At 46.9% G+C, this 18,680-nt stretch overlaps 1 protein-coding gene and 1 pseudogene across 2 annotated transcripts in view; one reads left to right on the plus strand and one right to left on the minus strand.

Annotated features, from left to right (window-relative positions):
- Positions 1–18,680, minus strand: part of LOC307052346 (cytochrome P450 4F3-like) — a 74,298-nt pseudogene that overhangs the window by 30,359 nt on the left and 25,259 nt on the right. The window lies entirely within an intron of this gene.
- On the plus strand, positions 20–14,180 carry LOC307052343 (cytochrome P450 4F2-like; the record flags this gene model as incomplete). The annotated part of the gene is made up of 12 exons (XM_079703229.1): positions 20–217; positions 2,095–2,239; positions 4,988–5,041; positions 5,135–5,262; positions 7,994–8,115; positions 8,889–9,159; positions 10,331–10,397; positions 10,580–10,709; positions 13,051–13,184; positions 13,282–13,346; positions 13,501–13,583; positions 13,989–14,180. 12 exons carry the CDS (start codon positions 20–22, stop codon positions 14,164–14,166), a joined length of 1,575 nt encoding a protein of 524 aa, XP_079559355.1. The 3' UTR covers positions 14,167–14,180.

Genomic DNA, 18,680 nt, shown 5'->3' on the forward strand with positions numbered 1-18,680 from the left:
ACCATGTCTACCCTACAGGATGCTGCAGCTGAGCCTGTCCTGGCTGGGACTCGGGCCGGTGGCAGCCTCCCCGTGGCTACTCCTGCTGCTGGCCGGGGCCTCCTGGCTACTGGCCCGCGTCCTGGCCTGGACCTACACCTTCTACAACAACTCTCGCCGCCTCCAATGTTTCCAGCAGCCCCCAAAACGCAACTGGTTCTTGGGTCACCTGGGCCTGGTGAGTGCGGGTAGCAGGATGAGTCTGGAGCATCAGGGTGGGTGGACTTCCTTCAGGTCAGGAATGGGGCTCAGGGTTTGGGCTATGATCTAGGACAGCAGAGAAGCCAGGGAGGATGAGAAGCCCCCTTTTTCCTCACTCCTTCATTCCTCTGCTCTGCCATCGAGACTTTTCCCACAGCCTGTCCTTCTATCCCTAGCCTGCTTTGGGGTCCATTTCCTGCCTGTCTTCCACACATGAGGTGCGCTGTCCAGGGTCTGCTCTGCATGTGGCCCATTTCCTTGTGTCTTATTCTGGGCTACATCTTCCCCACAGGAAATAGCTATCACCTCCCCATTCCCACCTACAGGTGAACAGCTACCCACCCCCTCCCCTCTCCAGGACCCCTTCCTCTCATCTTACTCCCTTCCCCCCGCTCCCGCCAAGATGTCCCAATGGGCGCCTTGACCAATCTGGATAAAGTTGGCCACTCACTTCCTCTTTCAGAAGCCTTCTTACACTTTCCCATCCTCCACGCCTGCCTACCTTGTGCCCCAGACTTTGACCTTTGACTTGGCCCCGCTCATGATTAATTCAACAGTTAATTGTCCAATTACTTATGAACCATCTTTCCAATTTGATGATAGTTCTGGAGATCAGACACTACAGTGCCAGGTCCAGGGCTGGCATACAGTAGGCATGCAAAATAAATGTTTGATGACCAAGGTGAGGAACTTGCCATCACCCGCCTCAGTCAAGGTCAAAGGGATGGGTATCCTCCTCCTATCTCCCAGACAGCTTTCCTTTCCTGCCTGTGACGAGAACTACAACTTGGGGCGAGACTTGCTGCAATAACTGTTCATTAAGGCAAAGTTCAGAACGGGGGCATTCCAAAGTTCACCGTGAAGATGAGATTCACAGTGCTGAGATTCTAGGTCTTGGAATGGTTTCAGGACATCCTGGAAGTGGGAGGAATGTCACAAAGTTGCTGCAGTTCTGCCTTCCCCTCCAAGGGCTTGTTTGTGAGGGGCCAGTCTTGGTCACTTTTCCTTCCTCCAGCCCTTCTTGCTGTGTGACCTTGGCTGAGTCACTCTCCCTCTCCGGACCAATCTCATCTAGTGCTTTGAATCCTCACCTCAAGGTCCTTGGGGAGACAGGAGCAAGTCACAAAGGTGCAAATGATTTATGTGCACTTGTCTAGAGCACCTGGGGGTATTTGTCAGGTTTGAATGGGGCATCCTGGGGAGAGGATGCTTCACCAGGAGGCAACCCACACTTCTTCCCCTTTGGGGGCATATGGCCTCAGTTTTTTCATTTGTAAATGGCACAATTGAAAGGCATGCCCATAGCTTGCAGAGAAATAGACACACAGGAAGCGCTCTGCACAGAGCATGGCCAGCAGAGGGGGTTCAGAGGGCAGAATTGCTATATTGATTGATGGGCAGAATTCACGACCATCCCTTGGGGTTGGCCAGGGCTGGAAGGTCCCAGGTCTGCAGACCCTTTACCATGCAAGGAACCAGAGGCCATGTGGACCAGCCAGAATATGAAAGGATGTGGGACCAAAACCCAGTCCACAAGTCCTGAGGCCACCCTGCTACCCACAAACCTCACCACTGGGGATGTCCTCCTGTGGTCGCCCCTGGGGCTGGGACCGCTCCCAGGACAAGAAAAATTTGTCTTCTCAAACCAAGGTCACCCTCCCTGTGGGCAGAGAGCGTGTCTTCTCCCTGTGCCCTGAGATACACTCCGGGGACATGAAGAGGCCCCCAGGACCCTCCTGCCCTCAGAGAGAAGGAACAGGAGGAAGCAGAGATTCCCTCCATCTGTTCAGAATCCCACACATGGTCCACTGCAGCGGTTCCTTCTGGGATTGATGGCCCTTACCTTGCTTGCAGTACCCCCCTACGGAGCAGGGCTTGAGGGGCTTAACTCAGCTGGTGGCCAACTACCCCCAGGGATACATGATCTGGATGGGCCCTATCACCCCCCTGGTCATTTTCTGCCATCCTGACTTGATCCGGAATGTCGCCAATGCCTCAGGTACCCATGCAGAGCTTGTGGTGGTGGTGCCATGACACATCTGAGGGCTTCCAGCACCTCCCTGCCAAGCTTCAATGTGGCCCCTACAGGACCCCGGCCCTTCCTCCCCTCTTCTCTCTCAGCCTTCTTCCTCTTTCCTTCAAGTATTCACCAGCCCCCATCTCACTGCCTCCTTCCTCCTCTCACTGCCGTCTGCACCCCACCCTGGTGTCCTGGGTGAAGGACACCCCCAATCTTGAGGACACAGGTCTGAACAGAGAGATCCCTGACCTGGTGTGGTCAGGAATTGGCCAAAGGGAGATGGGCTGTGGCAACCCAGAGGAGAAGCAAGGTTTTCTGCTGGGGCATCCCGGAAGGCTTCCTGGAGGAGGAGTTGCTGGAACTGTGTCTGGATCAATGAGCAGACATTTTTTAAAGCAGAGGGTAAAGCGGAGCAGTGGAAGTCCATAGCATCCCGGGCCCCCTGCCAGGCCTGCCCTCAGTCCCACCCATACCCAGGCCCAGAGCAATGAAGACTCGTGGCTGGTGGAAGATCTGGACTGCTATTTCCATGGCATCCACCTCTCTGGTGGGTCAGTTTCTTTGACTCTATCCTGCAGCTCGACAACTTCTAGTTCAGTGCCCTCCTTCTCCAGTCCCCAGGAATCTCCCTGAGGAGACTCCACCACACCCTGTCTCCCTTCTCTTGTCCCCTGTTCCTCCCATCCCCAGACAGACCTGGCAAGCAGAGGAATGAACAGGCAGCAACTGACAGAGACCTTGGTTGAAACACCAGAATGCTCAGTGACTCTGGGAAGATCCCTGTCTCTCTCTGGCTGCTGAAGTCTCTTTCAGCAGTTAGTGGTGGAAATGCAACCCTCTATGTTCTAAGGAAAGAAAGCGAATCAATTGATAGTAAAGTCCAAGGAGGGTGTCTTCAGGCCCAGCTGGATCCAGGTCTTAAACAATGTCATCAGAAATCTGTCTTCATCTTTCAGTTCTGTGTTCATCTGTGATGGCTTCACTCTCATCATGGTAAAGATGAATGCCAGAAGCTCAACCCCCATGGAAAAGTGACCTCATTCAGAACATTTCCAGGAAAAGATACAGGATTCCTTTAATTTCCCTTGCCTGGGTCATGGGACCAATCTCTGTGTCCCTGAGACTCTGAGTGCCCTGTCTGAGAAGCATAGGGTCCTCTGAGCTATTGTTTTGGGGCTCAGAGCAGCTGGATGGTTAAGAACTCAGGCCCTGGATTCAGACAGACCTGGGCTGGAGTCTCAGGCTTAGTGTCTGGGAGACTGTTGGCAAGTGACTTCATCATTCAGAGCCTCAGTTTCCATACCTGGAATATGAGGATGGAAGAGAAGTCAGGTGAACATGGTATTTTGGGTCCAAACCCTTTCTATCCTTGCACCTGAGGGACCCCAATTGTCATGTATGGAGGGTGTGGGGAGGAGGGAGCCCAGGAGGAGGCTGAGGACAGACAAGCGGCTGCTGGAGGTGATTCATAGGTTCAGGTCTGGATCCCTTCCTTGCAAGTCCTTCCCTCTGGCAGCCTGGTAGAGTGTGAATTGGGTCATTTTTGTGCCTGTCCAGATTCAGAGCTTGGAGGAAGGTCTCCTGTATACACAGGGCCAGGCCAGCACCTATGGGATGTGTGCCGTTGGTGGGTTGGACCCTGGCATGTGGTCACCCACATCTTCCACCCCATCTGCATCACGCCTGTGCTCTTTGCTCCAGGTAGACACCTCCCTGGCCACAGCTTGCCCACTGCCATGGTCTCTGTGTTGCCTCCAGGTGGGCATGTGACCAGCGTGCAGACAGAAGGGGCTGTGGCACAGATGCCACTGCCTCTCTCTCACCTGGACTCCCAGCTGCCTGACCTGCGGTCATGTCTGTGCAATGTCTGCTATATAGCCACGTCTGGTCACGTATGTTTCTACCTGGATTCTGGTTACAGCTGGTGTATGTTATACCTGGTGACACCTTGTATATGTTTATACCTGAGCTCAAATGGAGATGGTCTCAGTCATGTCTGGGGCTCAGCTATGGCCAAGGACATCTGAAGCATCTTGGAGTCTCTGATTCTTATATGAGATGCCATTAGAGATTGTCTGGTTCTCCTGCTGGTCACGTCTGGGCCACACTTGAGGTTTGTCTGAGGTCTGGGACTCAGGGTCACTCTGAGAAATGCCTGAGACCTTATGTGAGTCGTGTCTGATGCAGGTCTTAGAGTATGTCTTGGTCTTGCCTGTTTCAGGTCTGTGATATAAGTGTATTAGGTCCTGTCTGGGGCACACTGAGGTCATGTCAGATTGTCTTCAGGTCCATGGCAGAGCATGTTTTGTCATGTCAGGTTGTGTCGTGCATGTTAGGGCCCTGTCAGATGTCTCAGGAGAGGTCAGAGTGCTGGGGCAGATGTAATGTCCTAGGTCCTGTAAAGGCGTTTTGTAAAGTGCTGGGCTATGCTTCGGTGTTTATAAGGTGCCATGTCAAGTCATGCTGGGGTATGTTGTGTCATGTTGGGGTGTGTCTAAGCATATAGAGTTGTGTCTATGGGCTCTGTCTTGACTGTATTCTGTGCTGCAGCCTGGTCTGTTCCACCCTCCCTTCCCCCCTCCTCCCAGTTTCCTGTGCTCTTGGCCCCATTCCTGCTATGCTGGGCTTGGAGGGGGAATGCAGGTTCCTGGCTGGGAGCCTCCACCCCCCACCAAAATCCCTCCCCTCCCCTTCTTCCTGGCCCCTGATGGTCCTCATTCATATCAGCCACCGTCGCACCCAAGGACGTGCACTTCTACGACTTTATGAGGCCCTGGCTGGGTGAGTAACTGTTAGTGAAGGGCGTTGGGGACAACCTTGGGGGCCCAGAGGAAGTTGCTGCCCTTGCCCACTCCCCGTGGCTGCCTCGGCTAGGGGATGGGCTCCTGCTGAGTGCCGGTGACAAGTGGAGCAGCCGCCGTCGCATGCTGACACCCGCCTTCCACTTCAACATCCTGAAGCCCTATATGAAGATTTTCACCAAAAGTGCAGACATCATGCATGTGAGTATCTTGAACTCAGGGTCCCAGCTGGAGCCTTGGGGACAACAGGGACTCAGATACATCTTGTCTGTAACTCTGGCTCTTCTAGGTGGCTTGGGCCATTGTTCTTTCCTTCTGAGCCTCAATTTCCTTGGCTATAAAATGAGTATGATGTGATCCCTGCTTTGCAGGGTGGTCGAGATAACATAATGGAGCCATGTCCCTGGCACATAGTAGGTGCTGAGAAGGTAATAGTTTCTATTTTACCTTCACAGAAACCATGGAATCTTGAGGCATGTTTGATAATAATGATGGATATCATGTAGTAGTTATTCCTGAGTAACAAATCACTTCAAAACGATAAGGGTTTAGTATTGACAGCAAGTCTGTGAGTCAGTTGGCTGGTTCCTCTGAATGTAGATGGGGTCACTCATGTATCTATAATCAGCTGTGGGTCAGATAGTGTTGGGCTGTACCCCACAGGCCTGCAGCCTCAAGACTGAAGAAAGAGCTGGAGTCAGTAACAGAGACATCAGTGGTTTAATGGACGGGGGCATCTTACATGTCTGAAGCAAGGTCCTGGAGTGACACCCCACCATGTGTGGCTGACAGCGGGAAGGACATGGCGGCAGTCTTCCTATGGGGGTGGATGGGTGGGAGGTTACCAGTTGTAGGGGAATTGACATCAGGTTGGCTCATAAGTTACCAAGGAAACCAGCAGAGGAGCATACCCCTCACTACCCCTTTGATAAGCTATTATGGTGGAGATGTTTTGATCTAAATATTAGAACAATCACTATCTGGGGCTGGAGTATTTAGGCAGTTACTGATTAGGCTCTATGATTAAGAGGGAAGGTCAGCCATGTGAATAGGGTGTAGGTGAAACAAGGACTGGTCAAGCAAGGAATGTACAGAGAACAAGAGGACAACTATCTTGGGCGGCCTGACCATACAGATATGAAGCATTGCTGATCTGGGGTCAGTCCTCTCACATGTTTGGAGCTTGGTTGGCTGCAAGTTGATCTAGGATGACCTCAGCTAAGGCAACTAGACTTCCTTTCATGTGATCCTCTCCTTTCAGAAGACATCTCAGTCTGGTTCAAATGGCAGAGGCAGGGTTTGAAAAGACTGAGAGGAAGCTGCAGTGCCCGTGGGATCTAGGTTTGGGATGATCACCTCATTATTTTCACCATAGTCTATTGGCCAAAACAAGTCCAAGGCCAGCTCAGAATAGAAGGATGGTGAAATAGGCTCCACCTCCTAATAGAAGTTACTGAAAAAATACATTGCAAAATGTTTGGATTTATACATGACAATGGAGTACTGGACGTAAAGATTTTGTGACGTGCCTCAGATTTTTCCATACCTGCAAGCTGACAAGGGAGCTTGTTACTCTTTTGTGGATTCTGCCAGAAGTCATGAGACTCCTGGGTTAGAGACAAAGGACAGTTTATTACTTTTGGCACAGAAAACAGCCTGTGCTTCTTGTTGGTTTGCATTCTTCTTCCAAGTCACCAAATACCTTGAGGGTGACACAGGTGGGCTTCAATAGATGCCTGCTCATATAGTATGTTGTATTACAAGGGAAGGAGCACTAGGTTTAGGGACTCTATGACTTTTATAGCAATTAGAAGCAAGCCTGGTATTTGTCCAGGAGGAGACATTGAAACAGGAGGGAAGGGAGCAGGGCACAACCTTTAAACGAATGACATAGCCAGAGGACATGACATAAACTGATTAGAGCCAAATAGATCCAAGATGGCGGACGAGTCGACTTCCACTAGACCTTGAGCCTCAATATACGCTCATTGTAACACATCAGCTCGCTAAATGACACACCCACAAGTGCCATGACAGTTCGAAGCCTGACCATAAAGGTCAAAAAGTGAGCAGTAGCCCAGTTTCTGGAAATCCCCACCCCTTCCCCAAAATAGCTGGAATACTCCTCCCACTCATTAGCCTATGAAATTACCCACCCCTATAAAAACTGACAACGCAATACCCTGGGGCCGCTCTCACCTTCTGAGATGGCTCACACTCTGTCTGTAAAGTGTTTCTCCCAAGGCCTCTTGCCTTCTGAGATGGCCCACACTCTGTGGAATGTGTTTCTCCCTAAATAAATCCTCTTCTTACCGATCACTTTGTCTCTCACTGAATTCTTTCTGCAATGAGACATCAAGAACCTAGCTTCATTAAGTCCTGAGTCCAAGTGTGTGATTTCAGTTAAAAGACCATGGGTTCAAGTCTCAATCTAGGTTACAAGGTTTCAACATTACCTCACCGCTCAAGGTTGTTTTTTACAAACACAACTCTGAGAAATGGCCCAGGTAAAGAACATCGGAGTCTTGCAATTTTTTGGCATACCCAGCAAAAAAGTGCAGGGGTACTCAGGACCCATGGAGGACTACCTCTCTCAACACAGGGGAAATTTTCCTAATCAATTTATAACAATGAAGATGATGGAAGCTAACATTTGTTGAGCACTTACTTTACGCAATAAGTTGACCAAGGATACAAAGAGTATAGTGGGCAGAGCCAGGATTTAAAAACCCAGATCTCGTGACTCTCAGCCATGGTGACTTCATGCCCTAATAATAACAGCTTTCACACCTACCCAGGTCTGGTCCTCCCTGGGGTTGTGTGCCTGGGCCCAGGAGTCAGAATCTGGGGGAGTGCATCTTGGTGTTTAGGGGTTAGGGAGGGGTCGGGGGAGTCAGTTCCCAGACCCAGCTCTGTCCCCCTCTTTGTCCAGGCCAAGTGGCAGCACCTGGTCACAGAGGGCCACACCCATCTGGACATGTTTGAACACATCAGCCTCATGACCCTGGACAGTCTGCAGAAATGCGTCTTCAGTTTCGACAGCAATTGCCAGGAGTGAGTCTCAGCCCAGGGCCCAGGAATGTGAGCCATACACCCAAGGGAGTAGATGGGGGAGGGAGGACTGACCAGGGCTATCAGAAGGGCCTTCCTGGAGGAGGTGGGTCAGAGCTGGACATTGAAGGACAGGGAAAGGGAAAGAAAAGGAGCTAAACTTTCAGGTAGGTAGAACTGTTTGATAAAGGCCAGGAAGGTAGGATGAGCAAAGTGTATGCAACCGTGAGGAGACACCTTGGAAATAAGTTTGGAGGAGTGGGCAGGGTTATGTCTTAAGGACATTCTGAAGTCAGACATAGAGGATATGAACTTTATCTAAAGTTTCCTGGGAGCCAAGGAATGTGTTTGAGCAGATGAGGGTCTTGGTTAAAGTTGAGCTTGGACATCTGACTCAATAGAAGACCAACTGAATGTTGTTGACATTGGATGTAAGGAGAATAGGGAAGGACTGGGCCATTGACCAGCTAGCAGAGGATAAGTTCTGAGCCGTGTGGACAGTTTGGGGAAGGAGAAGGGGCAGGTACTGAGTGAGAGACAGAGGAAAGAAGCATGATATCTAAGCTGTGCTCTGGGTGCCTGGGGCATGGAGGCAGCTCACAGAGATGGGATGTAGGAGAGAAGAGTCTGGAGAGACTCATGTCCTGACTTCTCCCCACACTGTATCTGTGGGCCATCTGTTCTTGGAGCTTCAGTTTCCTGAAGGGAGGTAGCTCTCGGCTTCTGGGATTCAAGTGTTTTATGTTGTTGGCTTCCTTCATGCTCTCATCCTGCAGGAAGCCCAGTGAATATATTGCTGCCATCTTGGAGCTCAGTGCCCTAGTGGCAAAGAGACACCAGCAGATCTGCCTGCACATAGACCTCCTGTACTACCTCACCCCTGACGGGCGGTGCTTCCGCAGGGCCTGCCGCCTGGTTCACGACTTCACAGATGCTGTTATCCAGGAGCGGCGGCGTACCCTCCCCAGTCAGGGCATTGATGACTTCCTCAAGGCCAAGGCTAAGGCCAAGACCTTGGACTTTATTGACGTGCTCCTGCTGTCCAAGGTAGGCTCCTCTGGTATCTGAGTAGAAGTATTAGAATGGATCTCGATTCGATCAAAGAGCTTGGACGGGATGCAAAGAGTACTGGGGAGCCATGTGAGGTGCTTGAGGGAGGGATTAGTCAGGGGTAAGTTTTAGAGATGAGTGTGTGAATCCCCCCTGCAGGGGATTGCTGAGTCTGAAACTGTGAAGTCCTGAGATTTTACTCTACTTACAAGCTAATACGTTAGTCTACCACAGAGGCAGACTGTATATATACATGTATGTATATATACAAAACTCTGGATCAGAGCAACCCATTTATTACTTATAGCAGTAACAGTAGCCAGAGTAGAATTGTAGCTATGGTTCCCCATTCCTAAATTTCTCTGAGGGCTCCATAATGTTTTACCTATACATGCAGCCATGCTTGCATTGCAGGATAAGTACCTCCAGATTTTGAACTTTAGAACTTATACAGGACATCTGCCCCTTCTTCCCTACGGGGGGGAAGGAGAGGGGGAGAGAGAGAGAGAGAAAAAAAAGGAAAGGGAACAGGAGGGGAGGGGATGGGAGGGGAGGGGAGAGGAGGAAGGGGAGGGGAGGGGAGGGGAGGGGAGAGGAGGAAGGGGAGGGGAGGGGAGGGGAGGGGAGAGGAGGAAGGGGAGGGGAGGGGAGGGGAGGGGAGAGGAGGAAGGGGAGGGGAGGGGAGGGGAGGGGAGGGGAGAGAAGAGAAGAGAAGGGAAGGGAAGAGATTGTTCTTGAACTTAAACAAATCCTCGTGGGAGAGAAGGCAAAGTCTATAGATTCTACAGGTTTATAACCCATTCCTTATTCCCAGGAGAGATAAGGAATCCCTGGATTTACTATCCTAACATATGGGCAAATGGCTTTGGGGCAATGCTCAAGCTATAGCTTCCAAGTCAAGTTGCCACTCAATCATCTGGTAACCCAGGTTGCATCATGTAGAGACATGACAATATTTATAGATCATTGATTCCTTTCACCAGGGACAACACAGGAGGCAAAGAGGTCAAGAGGAGGCCTGTGGGGTGGGCTCTCGTGTGATAGCAAGCAAACGAGGTCTAGGAGTTCAGGGTGGGCTTGGGTTTCTGGATGGATGATGGAGGTTGAGATCGTCTCAGTTTAGGCTCAGGGTCCCTCAGTGACCCTGGGGATCTTGCTTTCTCTCCAGGATGAAGATGGGAAGGGATTATCAGACGAAGATATCCGAGCTGAAGCTGACACCTTCATGTTTGAGGGTGAGGGTCCCAGTGTGAGACTACAGAGGGGAAGGGGTCTCTCCCCCACCAAGGAACTTGGCGAGTGGACCCTAGATCACCCCATCACTCCCCATCCTCCCCATGGGCCTTACTGTGAGGGTGCTGTCCGCCTTCTGGTGCTGAAGTAGCCCAGAGACCCAAGTTTTTCTGATGCCCCTCAGGCCATGATACCACAGCCAGTGGCCTCTCCTGGGTCCTGTACAACCTTGCAAAGCACCCAGAATACCAGGAGCGCTGCCGGCAGGAGGTGCAAGCACTCCTGAGGGACCGTGAGCCTAAGGAGATTGAATGGTGAGTGCAAGTCCTCCTGGTCTTTTTCTGAGCCCCTCACATTGGCCTTGCACCCTGGCTGGGGAAGAGGGCAAATCTTTTTGTTGATTCTGTCATTATTGCTTAGTGGGAATAGGAGAAGATCCCAGAAGCAGGGTCTAGTACCCAGTATGTATAACAGGGGAAAGTTTGCAGGCTCTGGGGACAGAAAGACTTGGATTTCTGAGAGAATTAGTGACAATGTGTGAGGTCTGATGATGCCACTTAGCACATATTCAGTAAGTGAACTTCCTCTCCACTCCCTTACTTTTCTCCCTGAATCACATGTTTTTAAACATCTTCATCCCTGAGTGTTTGCTGATCTCCTGCCCCCTAATTCTTCGTATTATTTAGTCCAGGATTCACAGGGAATACCTGAGGACTAAAGTCATTCAACTCCTGTCCAGGAACAGCTGCATCTTCATCCATCCAGTTCCCATTTAGGAAACACTGCCAAACTGCCTTCCTATCCCCAATTCTATGCCATTTCCAATTCTTTCCAGCCCCATTCTGTGTCCTGGAGACTCAAGAAGGACCCAGACCCAGTCTTTGCCTTCCAGGAGCTCCCAGCCTGGTGAGGAATAGCTCCAGGTCAGGACACTCTCAGTGCACATGGGCAGTGCTGGGGTTTAGAGTAAGAGAGGCAAAGTCGAGGGTGGAAAAAAGTGCCTCAGCTGAGACCCTGAAAGATGATCAGTAGATATCTGGATGCATTTGAGATGCAGTTAGGTCAAAAAGACAGCCGGGCAAAAATGAAGTGATGTGGGGAAGGGGAGAAAGAGACAGAGAAAGAGAGAGACAGAGAAAGAGAAATGAGTGAGGGAGGAGGTTTAATTGAACATATGATTGGCTTGTGGAAAACAGATTGCATCATAATATTAACACACACTATCCCAGAGTGTGGAATGAATATCCATTTTTGTATATTCAAATAATCTTTAGGCTTTTAATAGAGTTTAAAATTTTAGTATAGAGATCTTATGCAGCTTTTGCTAAATTAACCCTTAGATACTCTTGTTGCTATGGTGAATCATCTAGTCTATCTGTATTGAGAAATATTTATAAGTTCATTTGGAATACATTCACATTTCTTGTTAATTTTAATCCAGATATTTTATAACATCATCATCATCATTTCTTTCATCATCTATTCTTTCTAATACAAAAACTAATAATTTATGGATATAAATTTCTTGTGCAGTGAACATAGTAAATGCTAAATATGGAGTCCCATATCAATAGGAAAAATAAAGATCATTTAATAAAAACTTGGAACAACTGGAGAGCTACATGGAAAAAGGTTAATTCAACCTGCTCTTATGTCATAAGAAAATAACATCTACATGAATCAAATATTTAAAATAAAAAATAAAGGAGTTTTAAAGGCTCTAGAGGAAACCATGGGAAATTATTTTATAGCTCCAGAGTAGGAAAGGCCCTATTTTGGACACTGGGCCCAAGAGATGTACAAGAAAAGATTGATATGCTGTTACATGAAAAAGATACAGAGCAGTGTGTATAGTACATAGTATGCTACTATATATTTTTTTAATGCAAAAAAGTACCTCTGGAAGGATACATATAAAATAATCACTAGGCAAACTGTGAGGAGGGGAAATGAGTGCTGTTGGGCCACGGGGGTGGTGTTTTGTAGTTTTCCAATTTTGAATTAGTTAACTGTATCAACTATTAAGAATTTAAAACACCACACAAAATGAAGGGGATTAAAGAAAAAGAATTCAGTCCCCTTACTGAATCTTATCTTCGATGCTTATAAAAATTTTCCAGTGAATTCTCTTGTTTTCTAAGTATAAAATCATTATCTGCCGAAAATGATATATTTACCCCACATTTCAAATGGCATTACTCTCCTTTTTCCTCTGTCTAATTGCATTATCTAGTATCTCTAGTGCTGTAATAAATAAGAGTTAACAGCGAATCTGATCTTTTGTTTCTTACTCATTTGCCTTTTGATTTTGCTATCTTGCCGTAAAGATTATTTTATAAGAATTTGTAAACGTTTTTATGGTTGGCTCTTCGATGTTTTGCTTAGAAAAACTTCTAAAAATATCTCACTAAATTTTGTCTGGTTCTGTGATATTGCATTTCTTTATTTATTTCTAAGAACCATTTTATTGAGGTATGATGGACAAAGAAAAAACCGTACCTATCTAATGTATACAACTTAATGTGTTTGGAGATATTTGATCCATCTGCAATTTTGTTATAGGGAGAGAGGATCTCATGGGACAGCAGGAGGGTTGTGGGGGGAGGCGATGTCTCTGTTTTTGCTCCCTGGATAATTGTCATGGGGATTCCTTAGGGACGATCTGGCCCAGTTGCCCTTCCTGACCATGTGCATCAAGGAGAGTCTGCGGTTGCACCCCCCAGTCACAGTCATCTCCCGCCGCTGTACCCAGGACACTGTGCTCCCAGATGGACGGGTCATCCCCAAAGGTGCCCACAATGACTAGGGGAGGAGGTTCCTGGTCAGAAAGAGGGGCCCAGTCAAGTGGCTTGGACCTAGTCCTGACTGGCCCCTCCTCTCCCACAGGTGTTATCTGCCTCATCAGTATTTTCGGGACCCATCACAACCCATCGGTGTGGCCAGACCCTGAGGTGCTGCCTCCCCTACCCCCCACCTCCCGCATCCTAACCCACTCCCCTCGGGGGCCCTAGAGGAGGGCACAGGGTTCTGGCTTAGCAAATCAGACATCACCTCCCCCCATTATACAAACATCTGCCAAGTAGCCTTGTCTTGCCTTGCCCCCAGGTCTATGACCCTTTCCGCTTTGACCCAGAAAACATCAAGGGGAGGTCACCTCTGGCTTTTATTCCCTTCTCCGCGGGGCCCAGGTGAGGACGGGGCATCTGAGGTGGGAATGGAGTGGTGAGCGCAGGGGTCTGGGACTGAAATTCCAGCCTTGATTTTGGGGGCCAGGAAGAGGGAAAATTTTAATTGGTCAGAGTTTCCCTCCGCTCCATTGGACGTTATGCGTAAGGGTCTGGGGAATGGTGGTGGGCCCGAGGAGGGGTCCGAGGTGTGTTGAGAGCCCTGTTCCCCTGTCTGCTGATCTGAGTTCAGGACTGGAGTGTGGGCTAAGCTCTGGGGACATGTAAACCCACGTGGGGGTTCCAGGCACGGTTAGCCTCCTTCTCCATCCCTGTTGGTGGGGATGGGGGTTGTGGGCCAGATACACGGTGCGGTGGGGCCCGGATGAGGGTTCCGGGTGCAGTCAGAGCTCCCGCTCTCGCCCACAGGAACTGCATTGGGCAGTCATTCGCCATGACAGAGATGAAGGTGGTCCTGGCGCTCACGCTGCTGCGCTTCCGTGTGCTGCCGGACAAGGAGGAGCCACGCAGGAAGCCAGAGCTGATCCTGCGCGCGGAGGGAGGACTTTGGTTGCGTGTGGAGTCGCTGAGTGCAAGTCAGCAGTGACCCACCACCGTCTGGCCTGCGATCCACCCTGACCGTAGACACCTCACTTTGCAGATTCCTAGGAATAAAACTGTGCTGCCATGTCTGCCCCAGTCTCATTGAGAGGGGCGCTTGGGGTCTGGGGGGGATCCAGGCGGGTCTGGGAGGCTATGAACCTGGGGGGCGGGGGAAGGGGGTTGGGGGGTGGATATTGATGTGGTAGCTGGAGCTCCATCTTGGATCACAAGGTCAAGGATACTCTTTAGGGAAGGTGCAGCAGAGAGCTAGATGCAGTCAGGTTCAGATGACGCTGGATCCACCACTTCCTCCTGTAGTAGTCACCATCCCAGTCTGCCATTTACTAGTTGCTTGGCTTGGGGAAAATCATGTCTCTCTCTAAGCCTCAGTGCCTTTATTACATAATAGTAGCCACCTTATTGCGGGTTGTGGAGATTTATAAGCAAGCATGAGCAAAATGCCTGACTCAGTATCTGGTAAGCATCAGTACTCAATAAGGGTTCATTTCTTCCCTTCTTTTTGCATCACTTTCTCAAATTTAGAATGTTTTAAAGTTATAAAAGTTATATTTAAGTTTTGGGACGTGTGGAAACCTGCCATTGAAGGTAACTGTCATTAGAAGATTCAGTAAATTCAAAATCTCCATAGTTACATCTGTTACATAGTTACAGTGGGCTTTGATGTGAAGCTGGTCCGAAGCTAGGAACCGAAAAAAAATTTTTCCCTCAGAGAGGCATGACCCAGGACTTCATTTTCATCTAGGAAGTCAAGAGGGTCCACAATAGTGAGAGGAGGTCGAGGGGGCAGGAGTGGGGCCACTTCCTTCAGCACCTGGGACAGCAGCTGCCTCAGGACTTGCCCCGATCAGGCTGTAGGAGGTCCTGGGATAGAGTCCTAGTCTCAGAGCCTTTCAGGAGCCAGAAGACTTACTGGTTACAAAATAAGAAAGAAACACTGTAACATGAAATGAGGAAATATTTAGTATATTCTAAGCTGAAAATCACATATGTTTTCCTTTGCCTTCAGAGTTCTTATTTAAAATGTTTTTCTTTTCCCCCAAATGATACCTTGCCATAGAAGAAAACACAAATAATAAAAAGTAAGAAATAAAAATCATATCCGTAATCCAAACATGTCAAAGCAATCACTGTTCATATTCTCTCACGTATACTGCCAATTTTTAATTTTATATGTACTTCTTATACAAGTAAAATTTTGAATTTACATCTAAATGTATTACATTTACATATAATCTCCTTTTTTAAATTACTATTATACTGACTAACAAGCACATGGAAAGATACACAACATCATTCGTCATTAGGGAAATGCAAATCAATGACACAGTGTGATATCACTTCACACCCACTAGGACAGCAAGAATATAAAACAATGGAAAATAACAAGGGTTGGTGAGGATGTGGGGTAATTGGAACACTCATACACTGCGTGGGGATGGAAAATGGTGCAGCCACTGTGGAAAACAGCCTAGTGTTTCCTCAATAAATTAAACCTAGAATTACCATATGACCCTGCCATCCTGCTCCTAGGTATGTACCCAAAAGAATTGAAAGCAGGGTTTAAACAAAAAGTTGTACATGGCCCTTCATACTGGCACCATCCACAATTGCCAGAAGTTGGATATTTGGGAAACAGTTCAAATATCCGTTAACAGATGGATGAATAAAAAAAATGAGGTATATCCATAACAAAAAATATTATTGGGTCATAAAAAGGAGTGAAGCACTGATACATGCTACAACATGAATGAACTTTGAAAACATTATGGTAAGTGAAAGAAGCCGGACACAAAAGGTCATATATTATATGATTCCATTTATATGAAGTGTGCAGAATAGGTACATCCATAGAGATTGATTCAGGTGCTGGAGGGTGGAGGAGGAAATAATGACTGCTAATGGGTACAGGTCTGCTTTGCTGGTGATGAAAATATTTTGGAACTAGATAGAGGAGAGGTGGTGGTTGCACACCGTTGTGAATGTACTAGATGCATGGAATTGACACTTTAATGTTATGAATTTTAGGAATGAATGAATTTTATGTTAAGTGAGCTTTATCTCAACATAAAAAAATGTTATTTTATCTTACATTTTTCTTGTTAATCTGGGGTTTTCATATAATAATGTATTGTGAACATCCTTCAACAACATAAAATCATCCTGGGGGTCTTTAAAATCTTTGTGTTAAGTATTCAAGCCACTCTTTATTTTTGTAAATAGCATTATGTCAGGAAATAATTTAGTTTGTCTCACTTTGCAAGAATTCTCTTTATGCACCTTAATAAGCTTGAGATATCACAACCAATTACATATTGAGTTACTCTTAATCACATAACTTTTGGTGTAGAAATTTCATTTTTATAGCAATAGATACACATGCATTCATGTAAGGTGTGGGTGTGGTTAAACACTTTTCATACAACACGTAAGGCTTGATGACTCCACAGACACTGATTTTGGTCCTATTAACAGAAGTAGACCACTGGAGGGGAGAAGGTTATGACACCTCAGCTCCCCCAGGTAAACACTGATTTCATCCTCACACCGATCTTATGGATTGGAGAGCTTAACTCACTTGCTCAAGGTCACTCAGTTGATGAGTGGTAGAGTGGGGGTAAGTTTGGTCAGCTTGGCTTCAGAATTCATGCCTTAGCTTCCAAGGAAGCAATTTTCAAGGTGTCTCAGCCCCAGGTGCATCAGATCACCTGGAGAACCACTGCAGGATTACTAGAAGACACTCTTGGATGAGTGGTGCCTAACTTTTTAAATGTAGTATTTTTGACAGGGAATTCATTCACTCATGTACAAAATAAGATGCTCAGTGAAAATACTTGTCCTCCATATGTCCTTTGTTTTCCCAGTTTTTTCATCTTTAGGTAAATACTTTACTTTTTGTATATCATTTCACAGTATATTTATGCAAATAATATATGTGCTTAGTTACCCTCAGCCTCATTTTAAAACTGTATGTAAATTTACAAAATTTACTAAAAGTAAAGTTTGCTCTATTTGGTGTACAGTTCTGAGATTTGAAATGTCTAGAGTTGTGTAACCACCACTACCATAGTCACCCTTGATAGTCAAAAACTTTTCACCCCAACTCCTGCCAAACACTGATCTAGTCTCCATCCCTATATAGTCTGGCTTCTTTCACCTAACAATGCATTTACGATTCACTCATGTTGCATGCATCAATACTTTCTTAAGTAATAGTCCATAATATGGTGAGCCATATTTTCTTCACCAGTTGGAGGACATGTGGATTGTTTTCAATTTTGCGCTGTCATGAATGAAGCTACTATGAATATTTGTGTACAACCGTTCACTGCTCTTGGAATGGGATGGCTGGGTCATATTACATGTGTATGTTTAACATTAGAAGAAACAACCAAACTATTTCCAAAGTGTGCCATTTAAAATTTTTAATTTCATTAAAATTCCCAGCTTTATTGAGATATAATTGACACATAACATTTCTGTTTAAGGTATACAACACGTTGATTTAATACATTTATAACTTAGAAAGTGATGATACATAGTATTAGCTACCACCTCTACCCCGTCACATACTTACCATTTCTTTTTTGTGGTCAGAACATTTAAGATCTACTCTTTCAGGAACATTCAAGTTTCTGACACAGTACCATTAGCTGTAGTCACCATACTGTACATTAGATCCCCAAACTCGTTCATCTTATAACTGGAAGTTTGTATCCTTTGACCAGTATCTCCCCATTTATCCAACCCCTGCTAACGATCACTCTACTCTGTTTCTTTGAGTTTGTCTTTTTTAGATTCCACATATAAGTAATATCATACAGTACAGTTATCCCTCAGTATCTGCGAGGGATGGGGGGGATTGGTTCCAGGACTCCCCGTGGATTCCAATAATTGGGGATGCTCAAGTCCTTCATACAAAATACTGTAGCATTTGCATACAACCTACACATATCCTCCTGTATACTTTAAATCATCTCTAGATTACTTATAATGCCAAATACAATGTAAATGCTATGTAAATAGTTTCTGGTACACAGCAAATTCAAGTATTGCTTTTTGGAATTTTTTGGACTTCCCCCTCCCCCGAATCTTTTTGATCTGGGATTTGTTGACTATGCAGATGCAGAACCCGCAGATATGGAAGGCTGCCTGTATTTGTCTTTCTCTAACTTATTTCACTTAGCATAATGCTCTCAAGGTCCAGCCACGTTGTCACAAATGAGCAGGTTTTCCTTCTTTCTCCTGGCTGAATAATATTCCAGTGTGTGTATGTGTGTGTATCACATCCTCTTCATCCATTCATCCACTGATAGACAGTTAGTTTGTTTACATATCTTGGCTATTGTGAATAATACTGCAATGAAATGGGAGTGCAGATATCTCTGTGAGATCCTGATTTCAGTTTTACTGGATCATATGGCAGTTTTATCTTTAATTTTTTGAGGAACCTCCATACTCTTTTCCATAGGTGTCCGTGTCATTTAAAATTCCTCTCAT

Source organism: Hyperoodon ampullatus (genome assembly GCF_949752795.1).
Source record: "Hyperoodon ampullatus genome assembly, chromosome: 4".
In the NCBI taxonomy this organism is placed as follows: Eukaryota; Metazoa; Chordata; class Mammalia; order Artiodactyla; family Ziphiidae; genus Hyperoodon; species Hyperoodon ampullatus.